Source organism: Papaver somniferum, chromosome 7, assembly GCF_003573695.1.
Source record: "Papaver somniferum cultivar HN1 chromosome 7, ASM357369v1, whole genome shotgun sequence".
NCBI lineage: Eukaryota > Viridiplantae > Streptophyta > Magnoliopsida > Ranunculales > Papaveraceae > Papaver > Papaver somniferum.
This window is the reverse complement of record NC_039364.1, coordinates 185557016-185573383: the sequence shown is the minus strand read 5'-3', so window position 1 is coordinate 185573383 and position 16368 is coordinate 185557016. Positions and strand designations below refer to the sequence as shown.

Here is a 16368-nt window from a genome sequence, read left to right as displayed (position 1 = left end):
CCTAGTAATGGCGTTAAACTTTTAGGCGGACCTGTGAGTCTGAATTTGAATTTCATGAGTGACATGGTGTTGAATAGGGTGAACAAGACCATTCAACTTATGTCTGCTATCAAGAAACTTAACCCAAAAGTGAGATGTTATTGCTTCTTAATTGTGTTGACGTATCCAAATTATATTTTGCAATGAGCTTTACAACAAGCCACTGACCTCTTTGATGACCATCTACTCAAGTATCTGAGGCTATTAATCACGGGAGTTGGAGATGGTTTTGGGCGTTTGCAACATAGATTGGATACCTTACCTATAAAATATGGTGGCCTTGGTATGTACACTATGGATGACATTCGCGCTTATTGCTACCTTGCCTCTCAGAGTCATGCTACCTCTGTGCGGAAGGTGATATTTGGTGGCTTATTCTCAATAGATAATGGTTCTGTTTATCTGTTGGCTCTTCATAACTTTATTCAGGCAATGTGGTTTGCCTTCTTCTTATTGGGTCGATGATATCCCCCCCCCTCTATGCACTCTCTGGCAGTCACTTATTTTGATGTGGTTAAGAAGCAAATCCTTGTCCAATTTTCCCTCTCTGCAAGAGACTCCATTATGTGGCAATGTAACCGTATCAAACATGCACAAGATTACCTCTTGGCTATTCCCATTAGTGGGTTAAATCAATGCCTTGGGCCCAGACAGTTTAGCGCGGTAGTTTGCTACCGTCTTGGCATCTGCTTGTTTGTTGAAGATGGCTTGTGATCTTGTTGTAATATACCTACGGATATTTTTGGTGATCATGCGGTACACTGTGCTAAAGATGTTGGACTCAAGTTTCTCCATGACTTGGTTCGGGATGTAATTGCGGATATTTGCTACAAAGCTGGTGTACCTGCGCGTAAAGAAGTTGCCTTGGGTTTTTTATCAGATAACAACAAGGATTTACGTCCAGCTGACATCCTTGTTCTCAACTGGGAAAATGGACAAGATGTGTGTATGGATGTCACAAGTGTCTCACCCTTCACCGGTGATGGAGTTCGTTCTCTCATTCCAGGCCAACCCATTCCGAAAGCAATTTCACGTAAGCGTACCGAATATTTGGATGAATGTGTTTCACACGGTTATAGTTTGGGTGTTTTAGTTTTCACCACTTTGGGAGATCTCGGTGATGATACTATATGTTTTTTTAAGCGTTTAAAGAATTGTTTAGTTAGTAATGATGCTGGTAGTGGTCTAGGCAATTTTATTTTTCATAGATTGGGTGTAGCTATTCAAAAAGGGGTTGCTGCTCAGCTTGTGGCTAGGCTACCAACTAAAGCCTTGTACGATTCTTAAATATTGTCCTTGATTTTCTTTTGTATCTTTAATAATATATATATATATATATATATATATATATTCATGTAATAATAAAATATCTATTTAATATTATACCCAATAAAGTATAATAAAATTATTTTCAGAAATATATTGTTTTTGTCATTTACTACAACAACAATATTTGAACCTGATATTTTATCAAACACAATGTAATCGATTTTTTGGTCAACTTTAACTTTAGTTTTCTTTCTAAAAAACACACAACACTACCAAAGTAGTTCTAGGCCGAATCCGGTAATGTTTTTTTTTTTGCTAAATGCACTTTCAAAATATATATATATATCGTAGTGTTTGGTAAAGGTTGCGTAGCGTTTTTTAGGCAAAGCACTTGCAAACTTAAAAGTTATTCTGTAATTTTAACGAAGAAATTTATTCTATAAATTAAAAATTTTACCATTAGATATCTATATTTTATTCGTTAAAAGTTATTATTTTACATACCAGTTCAATGAAAATTTCTTTAACATATCAACAATAAAACTCAGATATAGTCCTTTAGGGGATAAATTTGAGAAAAGATCACTTGTTTTTAATTTTATTTTATAGATGTTGATCTTATCTAGTTGTTATTTCATCGTTTTTAATAATTTTCTTCACTATCAGGGCGATGTTGTCTTCGCTAGTAGAGCGATTATATCTGCACTTTTAAAGTGTTTCTTTCTATAAATTTGTTCGTGATTCGTTTTTTTTTGGATAGAGGTACATCGACAATTTGACGAAGACAAGATCAAGTTCTTCTTCAGCAGAATAATAAAATCAAATTTTTCGGGCTTCTCGCTACGCATGAGTTTTTGGACAAATCACTCCTCTCTAATAGGAGTATTTATTTTCCAAGACAAAAATTAATCAAAATCCATCATGTAAACGTTTCTTAATAAAATGAAATACTAATGGTAGATTACAAAAATAAATAAAAAAGCATTCAATTTTAACTTGATTTATTATTTGAAAATTATAGTTATAATCAAAACTGGTTAAGAAAAATAATATTTTTAATAATACGAGTAATAAACTAATAATCTAATAAATTTAAGGTTATATGTATTTGATAGTAAAAAATTATTTATTTTTAAAACCAAAAAATGAATAAAATTATTTACAAGAGATATATTTGTTTTTGTAATTGAATACAACAATAATTAAATCTAAAATCTTACCAAATACAACTTAATTATTTCTTAGTTAGCGTTAGTTTATATTTTACGAAATGTTCAACAGTTTAGTACTATACAGTTTTATTGTGAACTTAATCAAGGCGGCTTATTAGGTTTTCCCCCAAATAGGACCCACGAAACGGCTTTAACGTGCCGCGTGGTCAATATTCCACATGGCATTGACGAAGAGAAATCATTGTATATATCTGTATGGGAAAAATTGGAGTGGGACCCACTTTTAAAAGCGAGTGGGATCCACACTTTATAGGTTAGGATGAGACTGTGGACTGGGTCCCACTGGGTAGTTAATAAATAAGGGGAAGAACTCTAGTTTTCTGGGCGAGAGTAACAAAGAAGAGAAGGGAGGTTGTCGGTTTTAAGTGGGACTCCGAGGGATTCTCATTTTCATATATTTCTCGCTCTGAAGAGCATTTGTTTTTTTCCTCATCTCTCCGAGATTTACTGTGGTTCTGAATCTTCTGATCTCCCTGTTAGTTCATTTTTTTTTCTTCTGCTTTTGTTTATAAGAAGAAGAACCAGAAAGGTTCAGAGAGATAAACTTTCTTCGCACAAAAAAAAAATTAAAATAAAACACGAGAAATCTGTCGAGAGAATCGCATAGAGTTTTTTTTTTTCCGTGTGGAAAAAAAATCATCAGAGATTAGATTGATTCTTAATAAATGATTTCAAAAGAGAATCAGGTTTTCTGAGCTGAAAAGGTCTTTTTAGATCTGTTTAAAAAATCGTCGAAAAATTACTTATTCGAAAGTTCTGTTCAGAAAATCTTATACCTGATCTGGTGTTAGTATCGGTATTTATCCGTGAGCTTGAAAAACAAAAAAAAAACGCGGAAAATCATAACTGAATACAAAAACCAGATTAGAGCGTTAAAAAGAAACTTCATTGGAGTTAAAGATCTTTGATTTTGAACCGATGTCGGCACTATCTGGTTCTGTTTTTCAAGCTCGAAACAGTTCTATTGTCTTACCATCACCAACTCGTTGTTCTGTTAACAATAATCAATGGAATGTTGTTGTTCCTTTGAGACGTAATGGATCTTCATCATCAACGACTCGTTGTTCTTCTAATACAAGAAGAGAGAATCTTTTTATAGAGAACAAGTTTTTAGGAACACGATTGAGATCTTCACCTGAAAGATTTCAGTTGTGGAGATCAGATGGCCCAGGACGTTCTCCAACACTTCGAGTTGTTGTACGCTCTATGTTATCACAAGTTCCTGAAAAACCACTTGGTTTGTACGATCCTTCTTTTGATAAGGATTCTTGTGGAGTTGGATTTGTTGCTGAGTTATCAGGAATAAGTAGCCGGAAAACTGTAAGTAGTTGTCCCTCAATTTCTCAATTGTACGTTTTTTATGTACATGTTGTAAATTACGTTTGCCTTTTTGATTGTTTTTTTAGGTTACTGATGCTATAGAGATGTTGGTAAGGATGACACATAGAGGTGCTTGTGGTTGCGAACAAAACACTGGAGATGGTGCTGGAATTCTTGTTGCTCTTCCTGACGACTTTTTCATTGAGGTCTGATTATCTTTTTATTTTAACAACTGGAAATGTTTGTCTTCTTTTTTTTTTTTAAATTTTATGAATATAATATTTGAACTGGCAGTTGAAAACATGAATATTAATTTGATATTGAATTTGGATTGTTTGTTGTTAGGTCGCTAAGGATGTTGGATTTCAGCTACCACCAGCAGGGGAGTATGCTGTTGGCATGTTGTTTATGCCAACATCTGACTCTCGAAGGGAAGAAAGTAAAATTGTTTTCACAAAGGTAATTTCTTGCTTCAATTTTATGACATGTGGGTAGGAAGGTTAGATTGTTGGTACTCTGAACTAGTACTTTCTTGGATAATGAAACTGAACTAGTATGTTTTCGACGCGTGAAAACGTCAACTCCTGAATTGACTTAATATGATATTAGGTGTGCCAAAAACTAGACCCTAAAGACTTTGAAAATACTCCTTGGGGGTATTTTTGAAGAATTCTGAAAATGGGGTATTTATTCCACTAAATTTGATCTGAACCATCAGGTATCTCATCCATTTTTTTTTAATTCCTTTGAAACGAAGACATGCTTGAAGAGGTTCAGTTCCTCTTATTCAACTGTCAACTTTAAGTGATTGTCTCCAATCTGGATTAAGTTTCTTACAACATGCTTACTAAGTCTGGAGCGCTGTTCATTATCATTAGGAGGCAGGCTTACTAACTCTGGTTCTGTTTATTATCATTATAAGTGTTGCCCTCACAATATCCAATGTATAACTTGCCCTGTTTATGTACAAGGTGTTTTAAATCTGGATTGAGAATTTTGAAGTTAATGTTTTACGTTTTAACTGAGACCTACGCTGTGCATGAAGGTTGCGGAGTCACTTGGACATGAAGTACTCGGGTGGCGTACTGTGCCAACAGATAATTCTGGTTTGGGAAAGTCTGCTCTACAAACAGAACCTGTTGTTGAACAAGTATTCCTTGCAAAAAGTCCCAGATCGAAAGCTGATTTTGAGCAGCAGGTATTCAAAATTAGTTTATTAGTTTGTTCTCGGGTGCACAAAATTCTAGTGTCAGTGTGATATTATGTTTCTACAGCTTTGATATATGGACATGTTCATTAGTTTAACAATCTTCATCCAATTGATGGTTGCTGCTGGGGAGCTCTGCTTCCCACATGTTAGCATCCCAATTGTCGGTCTAAGAGTAGGTCTTTAGCAAAGAAGGAAAACATTGACTTGCAGCTATTCATGAGCCATGTTTACCTTTTTCCCCTTCTTTTTTTTTCACTATAGTAGCTGCACATGATATGTTCTCATGGAGAGCTTCTTGAATCAGTTGATGTTTCTCCCTTATGTTCTCTAGAGTCGTTTTATAGACATGTACAATTGCAATACTATGGTATCTGGTTGTTCACAATTTCACTTTTGCCTGGTGTACTCAGATGTACATATTAAGAAGGGTGGCTATGGTGGCTATCAGAGCTGCTTTGAATCTCCAGCATGGTGGAGTTAAAGACTTCTATATATGTTCCCTTTCCTCTAGGTGCGCTCACTGCAAAACTTAGGTGTTTTCTTATTTGTGTTCAGTATTTTGGCTGTTTGTTTGTTTCTTATTTAGCTTTGTGACCATATCTTTGGCTTATATTCTTTTTTGGTTTTACCAGGACTATTGTTTACAAAGGTCAACTAAAACCCGACCAGTTGAAGAATTACTACTATGCAGACCTTAACAATCAAAAATTTACGAGCTACATGGCCCTGGTAAATACATTTTCTATTTAACTCACTTCTTTATTCACAATCACAATCTCCATACTTCAACAACGAGGAGCATGGGGAACTCACCGGTAACAGACAGATGTAAGGAAAAATAAGAGCTCTGCGGAATCAAGATTTGAATGATTTCTTAAGTTCTTGTATTCTCTTGATTACTCTTTAAATTTGGATAATAGATTGGATGCCTTAGGTGACTAGGAAAAAACCCTAAATATGTAGTAAAAGATGTTGCAGAAACTTGATGCAGTGCTCTTCCCTATGGTCAATTCTTGAGGAGACTTCCAATTTGGAGGTGGAAAGGGAATTGTGTTTGGACAAGGTAGATTAGGATTCTGGTGATGCTTTGGCGCACTGCAAATACAACTAAAATGTGATATTTATTTGGATCTCTGAGCATCAATATATTTTCTGCTAGTAGGATTGCATAATCATCTGAAGAAGTTATCTCAAACTTCAAGTGACATCTCTGTCATATCTTACTGGTATTGCAGGTGCATTCTCGCTTCTCAACGAACACTTTCCCTAGCTGGGATCGTGCCCAACCTATGCGAGTCTTGGGCCATAATGGTGAAATAAACACGCTTCGAGGCAACGTGAACTGGTATGTCTGTGCCATTGTATTGCAATATCTCGTAAATTGCTTGGTCGATTAGTCTATAGTTTTTGCACATCACCAGATATTAGGACTTAGGAGAACTGCAATCTTCTCGCTTTATAGGATGAAGGCACGCGAAGGTTTGCTCAAGTGCAAGGAGCTTGGCTTGTCAAAGAATGAGATGAAGAAACTTCTTCCCATTGTGGATGCCAGCTCGTCTGATTCAGGTGAGCCTTTTGTGTAAATCTCTGCTAATGCCAGGAAAAGTCTAGATGTATATTAAAAGTAGTACAAAGGTAGGAGACAAGTGAGAACCGAACCCATTCCATCTTTAAACACATTTCCTAATATGAAGTTGTGTGCTATATTAGGAGCATTTGATGGCGTCCTTGAGCTCCTAGTTCGAGCTGGTAGAAGTCTTCCCGAGGCTGTGATGATGATGATTCCTGAAGCATGGCAAAATGACAAGAATATGGATCCTGAGCGGAAGGCTTTGTATGAATATTTTTCTGCTCTTATGGAACCGTGGGATGGGCCTGCTCTTATATCATGTAAAGAAATTTATATTGATACTGCTTCCGTCTTTTTATTCATTGGTTGGTACTGATCCTTGTATGCTATCATTTGCAGTCACTGATGGCCGTTATCTTGGAGCCACATTGGATCGAAATGGATTGCGTCCTGGTCGGTTTTATGTTACCCATAGCAGACGAGTTGTGATGGCAAGTGAAGTTGGTGTTGTAGACATACCTCCAGAAGATGTATGCAGGAAAGGAAGGTTAAATCCTGGCATGATGCTCTTAGTAGATTTTGAGAAGCATATTGTGGTGGATGATGCGGCTCTTAAGAAGCAATATTCAGCAGCTAGGCCATACAGAGAATGGATCAGTAAACAGAAGATAACACTAAAGGACATCGTCAGTTCCCTCAATGCATCTGACATGGTCCCGCCGCTTATTTCTGGTGTGGTGCCTGTAAGTATTAAGATGCGGCTATATGTAGCTTCCAGTACGGCATCTAACGTCACGAACTCTTATAAATGTGTATTGCTTCTTTTAGGTATCTAAAATGGATGAAAGCATGGAAAACATGGGAGTTCGTGGTTTGTTGGCTCCACTGAAGGCTTTTGGGTGAGCATATAATAATCCTGAACCCTGTTACACTGCTTGAATTGTTAGGTCCCTTTCTTTCTTTTTTATCCCATTCTCCAGTATATTGCTGAAATTTGTTCATGTTGTAGTTACACTGTAGAAGGATTAGAAATGTTGATGTTGCCAATGGCCAAGGATGGTACTGAAGCCCTCGGTTCAATGGGTAACGATGCTCCTTTAGCTGTGATGTCAAACAGGGAGAAACTTGCATTTGAGTATTTCAAGCAGATGTTTGCTCAAGTAACAAACCCGCCTATTGACCCAATTCGTGAGAAGATAGTTACGTCGATGGAGTGCATGATTGGTCCGGAAGGCGATCTTACTGAGACCACTGAAGAGCAGTGTCACCGCCTTTCACTTAAAGGTCCACTTCTTTCCATTCAAGAAATGGAGGCCATTAAAAAGATGAACTACAGAGGGTGGCGTAGCAAGGTTGTTGACATAACTTACTCCAAGATCCGTGGTAAGAAAGGTTTGGAAGAGACTTTGGATAGGATCTGCGGTGAAGCACATACTGCCATTAAAGAGGGGTATACGACATTGGTGCTTTCCGATAGAGGTAATAAATTTTCCCTAATTGGGGTTAAATGATAGATCTAATATAACTCCTATTTTGTTGACAATCTATTAGGCTGCCTCAAATGTCAGTAATTTTTTTTTACACTTGCATGACACCTACTCGTTGCATTTTTATCAACTTGGCCTGGCTTCTTCTGTTCACATCATGCAGCTTTCTCTTCGAAACGTGTTGCTGTAAGCTCCCTCCTGGCTGTTGGTGCTGTTCATCAACATTTGGTCTCAAAGCTTGAGAGGACTCGAATTGGGCTGATAGTCGAATCTGCAGAGCCACGTGAAGTTCACCATTTCTGTACTCTTGTTGGATTTGGTGCTGATGCTATATGTCCATATTTAGCCATAGAGGCTATTTGGAGATTACAAATTGATGGGAAGATTCCATCTAGGTCCTCCGGTGAGTTGCACACCAAGGAAGAGCTGGTGAAGAAGTTCTTCAAAGCAAGCAACTATGGGATGATGAAGGTTCTTGCTAAAATGGGTATCTCAACCCTGGCCTCTTACAAAGGTGCACAGATATTTGAAGCTCTTGGTCTCTCATCTGAGGTGATCCAGAAGTGTTTCAATGGTACTCCAAGCAGAGTCGAGGGTGCAACATTTGAAATGCTTGCTAGAGATGCTCTTCGACTGCATGAACTTGCATTTCCAGCCCGAGTTTTGCCTGCTGGAAGTGCAGAGGCCGTTGCACTGCCCAATCCTGGAGATTATCACTGGAGGAAGAACGGTGAGGTGCATCTTAATGATCCACTTGCTATATCAAAACTGCAAGAGGCTGCAAGGACAAACAGTGTGGCCGCGTATAAGGAGTACTCAAAACGCATTCAGGAGCTGAATAAATCGTGTAACTTACGAGGGATGTTGAAATTCAGAGATTCAGAAGTGAAAGTTCCATTGGAAGAGGTTGAACCTGCTAGTGAGATAGTGAAACGCTTTTGCACTGGAGCCATGAGTTATGGATCAATTTCTTTGGAGGCACACACATCCTTGGCTGTTGCCATGAATACGATTGGGGGGAAGTCTAATACTGGTATGTTTTATATTTTTGCGAAGCTCTCAAATTCTCATTCTGTTTCCGTTATAATCACATTGCTTGTCCTTTTAGGGTGTGTTCTCAAACTTTCAATTATAAAATAGATGTAGTTGTTTCATTGGTCACTAAAAAAATCTGAACTTGCAGTTATCTTTGTACCTTTGAACATCTATTTCTAGTATGACATGGATATCATTACCTGCAGGAGAGGGAGGTGAAAACCCATCCCGGATGGAGCCTCTTCCTAATGGTTCAATGAACCCGAAGAGAAGTGCGATCAAGCAAGTTGCAAGTGGAAGATTCGGAGTTTCAAGCTACTATCTTACAAATGCTGATGAGATACAAATCAAAATGGCTCAGGTAATTGTTTGTTTGAACTTTTTGGTTTTAGTTTCCTGTGTATATAGACTTCAGTTTGAAGCTCCACATTTACTGTTTGCACATGTATCCCTTTCGGAACGAGTGTTCCTCTTGTTTATGGATTTATGTTCATGGGCAGATGTTGCTGTGTTCGCAAAGCACCTTTGGGTGTCTTTGCACCTTCAACTCAATCCTACCTTTGGCATTTGGTGAGGATATGAACTAGAATTTAGTTTTTTCGTGTATATTATATCTCTTCTAAACTTTGTTTGCCTTCAATACAGGGGGCTAAGCCAGGTGAAGGAGGAGAACTTCCAGGCCATAAGGTCATTGGAGACATCGCGATCACTAGAAATTCTACTGCTGGTGTGGGCCTCATCAGTCCACCACCTCATCACGACATCTACTCCATTGAAGATTTGGCGCAATTGATTCACGACCTCAAGGTACACTTCTCTTATGCACCCTTTATGGTGGGTGTGTATATGCTCTGATGTTTAGATTTAGCGTATTGGTCCTAACTGCTGATGGATGTCTTGTATTCCTTTGTAGAATGCCAATCCGGGGGCCCGAATCAGTGTGAAGCTTGTATCTGAAGCTGGAGTTGGAGTAATTGCCAGTGGAGTTGTTAAGGGTCATGGAGATCATGTCTTGATTGCAGGTCATGATGGAGGCACAGGAGCTTCCCGCTGGACCGGTATTAAGAATGCTGGACTCCCTTGGGAGCTTGGTCTTGCTGAAACCCATCAAACTCTCGTTGCAAACGATCTTCGCGGCCGAACTACTCTTCAAACTGACGGGCAGTTGAAGACAGGAAGAGATGTGGCCATTGCAGCACTTCTTGGTGCGGAGGAATTTGGTTTCAGCACTGCTCCTCTTATAACCCTGGGTTGCATTATGATGAGGAAGTGCCACAAAAACACCTGCCCCGTTGGTATTGCTACACAAGATCCCGTTCTCCGTGAAAAATTTGCTGGTGAACCAGAACATGTCATCAATTTCTTCTTTATGCTTGCGGAAGAGATGCGAGAAATTATGTCGGACCTTGGATTTCGAACAATCAACGAGATGATTGGTCGATCAGACATGTTGGAGGTTGATAAAGAAGTTGTGAAATGTAATGAAAAGCTGGAGAACATTGATCTTTCTCTGCTCCTAAGGCCTGCTCGTGATATTAGGCCTGAAGCTGCACAATTTTGCATCCAAAAGCAAGATCATGGTTTGGATATGGCTTTAGACCGAAAGCTTATAACCTTGTCTGAACCTGCACTAGAGAAAAAATTTCCTGTATATATAGATGTACCAATTAAGAATGTAAATCGTGCTGTTGGCACCATGCTCAGCCATGAAGTAACTAAACGCCATCACTTGGAAGGGCTTCCTAAGGACACCATTCACATCAAGCTTAGTGGAAGTGCAGGTCAGAGCCTTGGAGCCTTCCTCTGCCCTGGCATCATGCTAGAGCTTGAAGGTGACAGCAATGATTACGTCGGAAAAGGATTATCAGGTGGTAAGATTGTAGTTTACCCTCCAAGGAACAGCCGGTTTGATCCAAAGGAGAACATAGTGATCGGTAATGTTGCTCTCTACGGAGCTACTTGTGGTGAGGCCTATTTTAATGGGATGGCAGCTGAGAGATTTTGTGTTAGAAACTCAGGGGCTAAGGCAGTTGTTGAAGGTGTTGGAGATCATGGTTGTGAATACATGACTGGTGGGACAGTTGTTGTGCTCGGTAAAACTGGTAGGAATTTTGCAGCTGGTATGAGTGGTGGAATAGCATACGTTCTCGACAGGGATCAGACGTTCAGCACTCGATGCAATCTTGAGTTGGTGGATCTTGATAAAGTTGAAGAGGAAGAGGATAAATCGACTCTGATGATGATGATCCAACAACATCAACGTCATACAAAGAGTGAACTAGCCAAAGAAGTTCTTGCAGATTTTGATAATCTTCTGTCCAAGTTTGTTAAAGTGTTCCCAAGAGATTATAAGCGGGTTCTTCAGGACATGAAGGCACAGACTGGCAAAAAAGAAGCCGATCCACAAGCTCCAAGTGATACTGAGGACCCAGACGAAGCTGAGTGGAAGGAAAAGGATGCCTTTGAAGAGCTTAAGAAATTGGCAGCAGCTGGAAGGAAAGCAAGTGAGGTGAGTTGACCGATGCATGCTTATTGCTTGAAAATTCTATTGTAGGTTTCTCAATTTGCTATTGCATATATACGTCAGAAAATTGGCTTTTGAAAATGGTTTGGTCTTTCTTCTGATGTACCATTGAGTCACTGTTTTCTCTTCTAGCCTTTTAGGTTATTCTCTTCTCTTCCCTCTTCTTTCTTGTCCTCTTTTCTTATCTTGTAACATTTTGTCTTAGGGTAGGTTTCAATATAAACTTGATTATAAAAAAGAACAGGGATTATGTTGTACTCAAAAGCATGGTAAATCTCTCTATATTTGCTTAATTTATATTAACATAAACTCAAATTACAAGGGTTTTCATTTGCGGCAAAAAAGTTAATTATGTTTACTTTCTAATTTTCATCTCTAAATCTGAGTTATTTCTGCTACTCAAATTTCACCTTCCATATACAAATATGATTCTTTTATTTGAATTGAAATACATAGGTGAAAGAAGCAGGAGAAGAAGAAGAAGAATCCCCAGCCAGGCCTACTAGTGTTACTGGTGCAGTAAAGCATCGGGGCTTCATTGCTTATGAGCGTGAGAGCATTTCATACAGGGATCCTACAGTTCGTATGAGTGACTGGGACGAGGTTATGATAGAAAGCAAGCCAGGACCACTCTTGAAAACCCAATCTGCTCGTTGCATGGACTGTGGAACTCCCTTCTGTCATCAGGTATGATGATTCTACTTGGGATTACAGTTCAAGGAGGCCTTACAGTTGATCCATAAAATTGTAATCAAGTTGGCGTTCTGGTCAAGTACTTAAAAATTTTCTGTCACATATTATATCCTGTAGGAAAACAGTGGGTGTCCTCTTGGAAACAAGATACCGGAGTTCAATGAGTTAGTGTTCCAAAATAGGTGGCGTGAGGCGCTCGATCGGCTGTTGGAGACGAACAATTTCCCAGAGTTCACTGGGCGTGTGTGCCCTGCTCCATGCGAAGGTTCTTGTGTTCTCGGCATCATCGATAACCCTGTTTCTATTAAAAATATAGAGTGCTCCATTATAGATAAGGGCTTTGAGGAAGGGTGGATTGTACCTCGACCTCCAGTCGTGAGGACAGGGTAATGCCTCTTTCTTTTAATGTCCACTAATAATTTGTCCATTCAATTTTGACTTAGTGTTGGCAGTGAGCATTAATCTCTTATTTTCACACGTTTCTGTCACTCACAATTTTGGTGCAGTATCTTAGGGGTAGAGAACAAATGAGTTAGTTTTAGGTCTACTGAAACTTATATAGGCTTCTTTCTTTTTATACAAGTCAGCATATATACTTTCTTTTTGAAGTTGACCTACCATCTTTGTTCAAATAAGGACCACTGCTAATGTTTTATTTGCAAAATTAAACAAACAGAAAGAGGGTTGCTGTCGTTGGGAGTGGACCAGCTGGTTTAGCTGCTGCAGATCAGCTGAACAAAATGGGCCATCTGGTGACTGTTTTCGAGCGTGCTGATAGAATTGGGGGACTGATGATGTATGGAGTTCCCAACATGAAGGCTGATAAAATGGGTGTTGTTCAGCGACGCGTGAACCTAATGGCTGCGGAAGGCATCAATTTTGTGGTGAACGCTAGTGTTGGAAACAATCCCATGTACTCTCTTGAAAAGCTTCGAAACGAACATGATGCAATTGTTCTGGCTTTAGGAGCTACAAAACCAAGGTAGGATGAAATAGCAATTTAATTGTGATGTTTTTATCTTCGGCACATTTCCAAAGTTGGATGGATTGGCAAACCGGATCTACTCTGAATGAAGGCAATGCATTGTTTATTATCTAATAAGAATCTTGGGTTGGTTACAGGGATCTTCCTGTTCCTGGACGAGAACTGTCAGGAGTGCATTTTGCCATGGAGTTTCTTCATGCAAACACAAAAAGCCTGCTCGATAGCAATCTTGAAGATGGAAGATACATTTCTGCTGAAGGAAAGAAAGTAGTAGTCATTGGAGGTGGCGACACTGGTACTGACTGCATAGGGACATCCATTCGTCATGGCTGTACCAGCGTCGTAAATCTGGAGCTTCTACCTGAGCCACCTCGTACCAGAGCTCCAGGCAACCCTTGGCCACAGGTTCTGCCACTTCTACTCTTCTGAATAATTTTTATTCCACTTGCTGTCCATTTACTGTTTGGGACTGCATTCTTATGTTGTTTTTATATATTTATTATCTAGTGGCCACGTATTTTCCGTGTGGATTATGGTCACCAAGAAGCAGCAACCAAGTTTGGCAAAGATCCAAGGTCATACGAGGTCTTGACCAAGCGGTTTGTTGGAGATGAGAATGGAGTTATCAAAGGGTTGGAGTTGGTCCGAGTTCAGTGGGATAAGGATGCCAGTGGAAAGTTTCAGTTTAAGGAGGTTGAGGGATCAGAGGAGGTAATAGAGGCTGATCTTGTTCTCCTTGCTATGGGTTTCCTTGGACCTGAATCGGTAAATATACTTTCTTCTGTCATAGTTCCGTCAACAATTAATACTCTCTTCTGTACCATACTTCTCCCGGTTTGTATACTATCGAAGACTCATCTTTATCATACTTCTCCAGACTGTTGCTGATGGACTAGGATTGGAGAAAGACAACCAATCAAACTACAAGGCGGAGTATGGTCGGTTCTCAACAAACGTTGAAGGAGTATTCGCAGCAGGGGATTGCCGAAGAGGTCAATCTTTAGTAGTGTGGGCCATTTCTGAAGGACGACAAGCTGCTGCTCAAGTAGACAAATACCTGATGGAAGGTGAAGATGAAGCCGACCACAACAGCATCAGTGATGATAACCTCAAGAACCAACTTGAGAGGGCATACAAACCATAATTACCCTCATTACCCTGATAGTTTTCTACCCCTTTTTTTTTCTTCGTGAAATAGAAATAACTTTTTGATCCATAATGAAGTGTGGATACTATAAACGCAGCTCTGTGGGCTTTATTTTTCTCGGTAAATTAATAATTATAGAATTTTTTAAATGTGTCCTCTCCCATAGAAAGTCTTGGGGGTTTGGGGAAGGAATAATGTACAGTGGTTTTGCTTGAAAGCTAATATAAAGAAAGGGCTTTTTTGGTTGGTGTTTGGCTTACATCTCATCTTCATCTTGGACCCTAGTAATTCCATTTTATTGTTTTGCTAGCAGTAACCAAAGTTTCTTTTTATGCATCTTTTTCCTTGCGTCTTTAGGGACCACTCAAAAGGAATTAGGGGCCACCTTTTTATTCCCATCCATTGAAGGAGGTTAAGGGGTGTCTTAAAAAATTGTCTATATTGTCCTTCATCTTTATACTAAATCTAAACTTATATCCTTTATTTTCATAATCATGTCATTCCACTTCTTCTCTTTTCTACCCGTTGATTTTTTTTTTCATCATTTTAATTTTGATTGAAAACAAAGATCATCGATCAAACAAATGTTATGATTGATTGTTTAAAATTAAAACCTAAAATTCATTAACCTTAAAGTTGAAACTTAGAAAAAAAAAATGGAGTTCAACAAACAAAACAAATAGATGATAGTAGTTGTGATTTAAAATTAGGATTTGATTACTTGAAATCAAAAATTTGATGCGAAAATTTTCTTGGATTTACAGTAGCAGAAACATAATCGGTAGATAACTATCTATTTTACCTACCGATTATGGTTGATGTTTTTGGATTTACACTAGCAGAAACATAATCGGTAGATAATAATCTATTTTACCTACCATTATGGTTGATGTTCTTCGTTTCTTAAGAACATCAACCATAATCGGTAGGTAAATTGATCGATATCTACCGATTATTCTTGATTCTAAAAATTAAATTTCTCTGTACAAGAGGTTACGCACAATCGATAGATAATGAACACCACTAACTACCGATTGTGAAAGTAGAAAATTTTGAATTTTTTGTTAAGTTTTGAAAATTTGAATTTGAGGCCATGAACACAATCGTCAGATAATAAGCATCACTTATTAACACAATTTACTTTCGAAATTCGAAAATTTGGTATATTCGGAGGTTAAAATAACACACTTTACTACCGATTATGGTGGTACCAAAGTTCGAAAATTTTAGGATTTTGGCAAAATCATATTTTGGGGCCAATATACATTCGGAAGTCAAATTTACTACCGATTATGGTAGTACTGATATTCGAAAATTGAATATATTCAGAGGTTAAAGTAACACACTTTACTACCGATTATGGTAGTACCAAAATTCGAAAATTTTAGGATTTTGCAAAATCACATTTTGGGGCCAATATACATTCAGAAGTCAAATTTACTACCGATTATGGTAGTGCTAAAATTCGAAAATTGAGTATATTCGGAGGTTAAAGTAACACACTTTACTACCGATTATGGTAGTACCAAAGTTCGAAATTTTTAGGATTTTAACAAAATCTCATTTTGGGGCCAATATAGGTTTGGAAGTTAAATTTACTACCGATTATGGTAGTGCTAAAATTCGAAAATTTAGTATATTCGGAGGTTAAAGTAACACAGTTTACTACCGATTGTAGTATTAACTACCGATTGTGGAAGGGTAATTTTGCCATTATGAAATACGCGAGATAAAGGCTAGCTTCAATTTACGTTTGGGTGACTCTATTTTGTCTTATTGTTGGCCCCTAATTCTTTTTGGGTGGCCTCTAAAAATGCTAGGATCTTTTTGGCTTCTGATAATTGTCTTTTTTGTTAT

General features: G+C 38.4%; 1 protein-coding gene across 1 annotated transcript; it reads left to right on the top strand.

Annotated features, from left to right (window-relative positions):
- The first annotated feature begins 2868 nt into the window (after positions 1-2868).
- On the top strand, positions 2869-14770 carry LOC113299164 (glutamate synthase 1 [NADH], chloroplastic-like). Its single transcript, XM_026548134.1, has 22 exons — positions 2869-3860; positions 3947-4066; positions 4206-4319; positions 4906-5058; positions 5481-5581; positions 5703-5799; positions 6306-6415; positions 6533-6636; positions 6781-6960; positions 7040-7383; positions 7469-7539; positions 7650-8119; positions 8291-9160; positions 9369-9523; positions 9808-9969; positions 10076-11671; positions 12143-12373; positions 12497-12765; positions 13056-13361; positions 13502-13769; positions 13872-14129; positions 14242-14770. Exons 1-22 carry the CDS (start codon positions 3459-3461, stop codon positions 14506-14508), a joined length of 6648 nt encoding a protein of 2215 aa, XP_026403919.1. The 5' UTR covers positions 2869-3458; the 3' UTR covers positions 14509-14770.
- The last annotated feature ends 1598 nt before the right edge of the window (positions 14771-16368 follow it).

Bases quoted from the DNA above. Each gene is read 5' to 3' on its own strand.
- LOC113299164 (XM_026548134.1), top strand. From the start codon at position 3,459: ATGTCGGCACTATCTGGTTCTGTTTTTCAAGCTCGAAACAGTTCTATT. The intron at 7,384-7,468 runs GTAAGTATTAAG...TGCTTCTTTTAG, and splicing joins TTATTTCTGGTGTGGTGCCT to GTATCTAAAATGGATGAAAG. The intron at 9,524-9,807 runs GTAATTGTTTGT...CCTTCAATACAG, and splicing joins TACAAATCAAAATGGCTCAG to GGGGCTAAGCCAGGTGAAGG.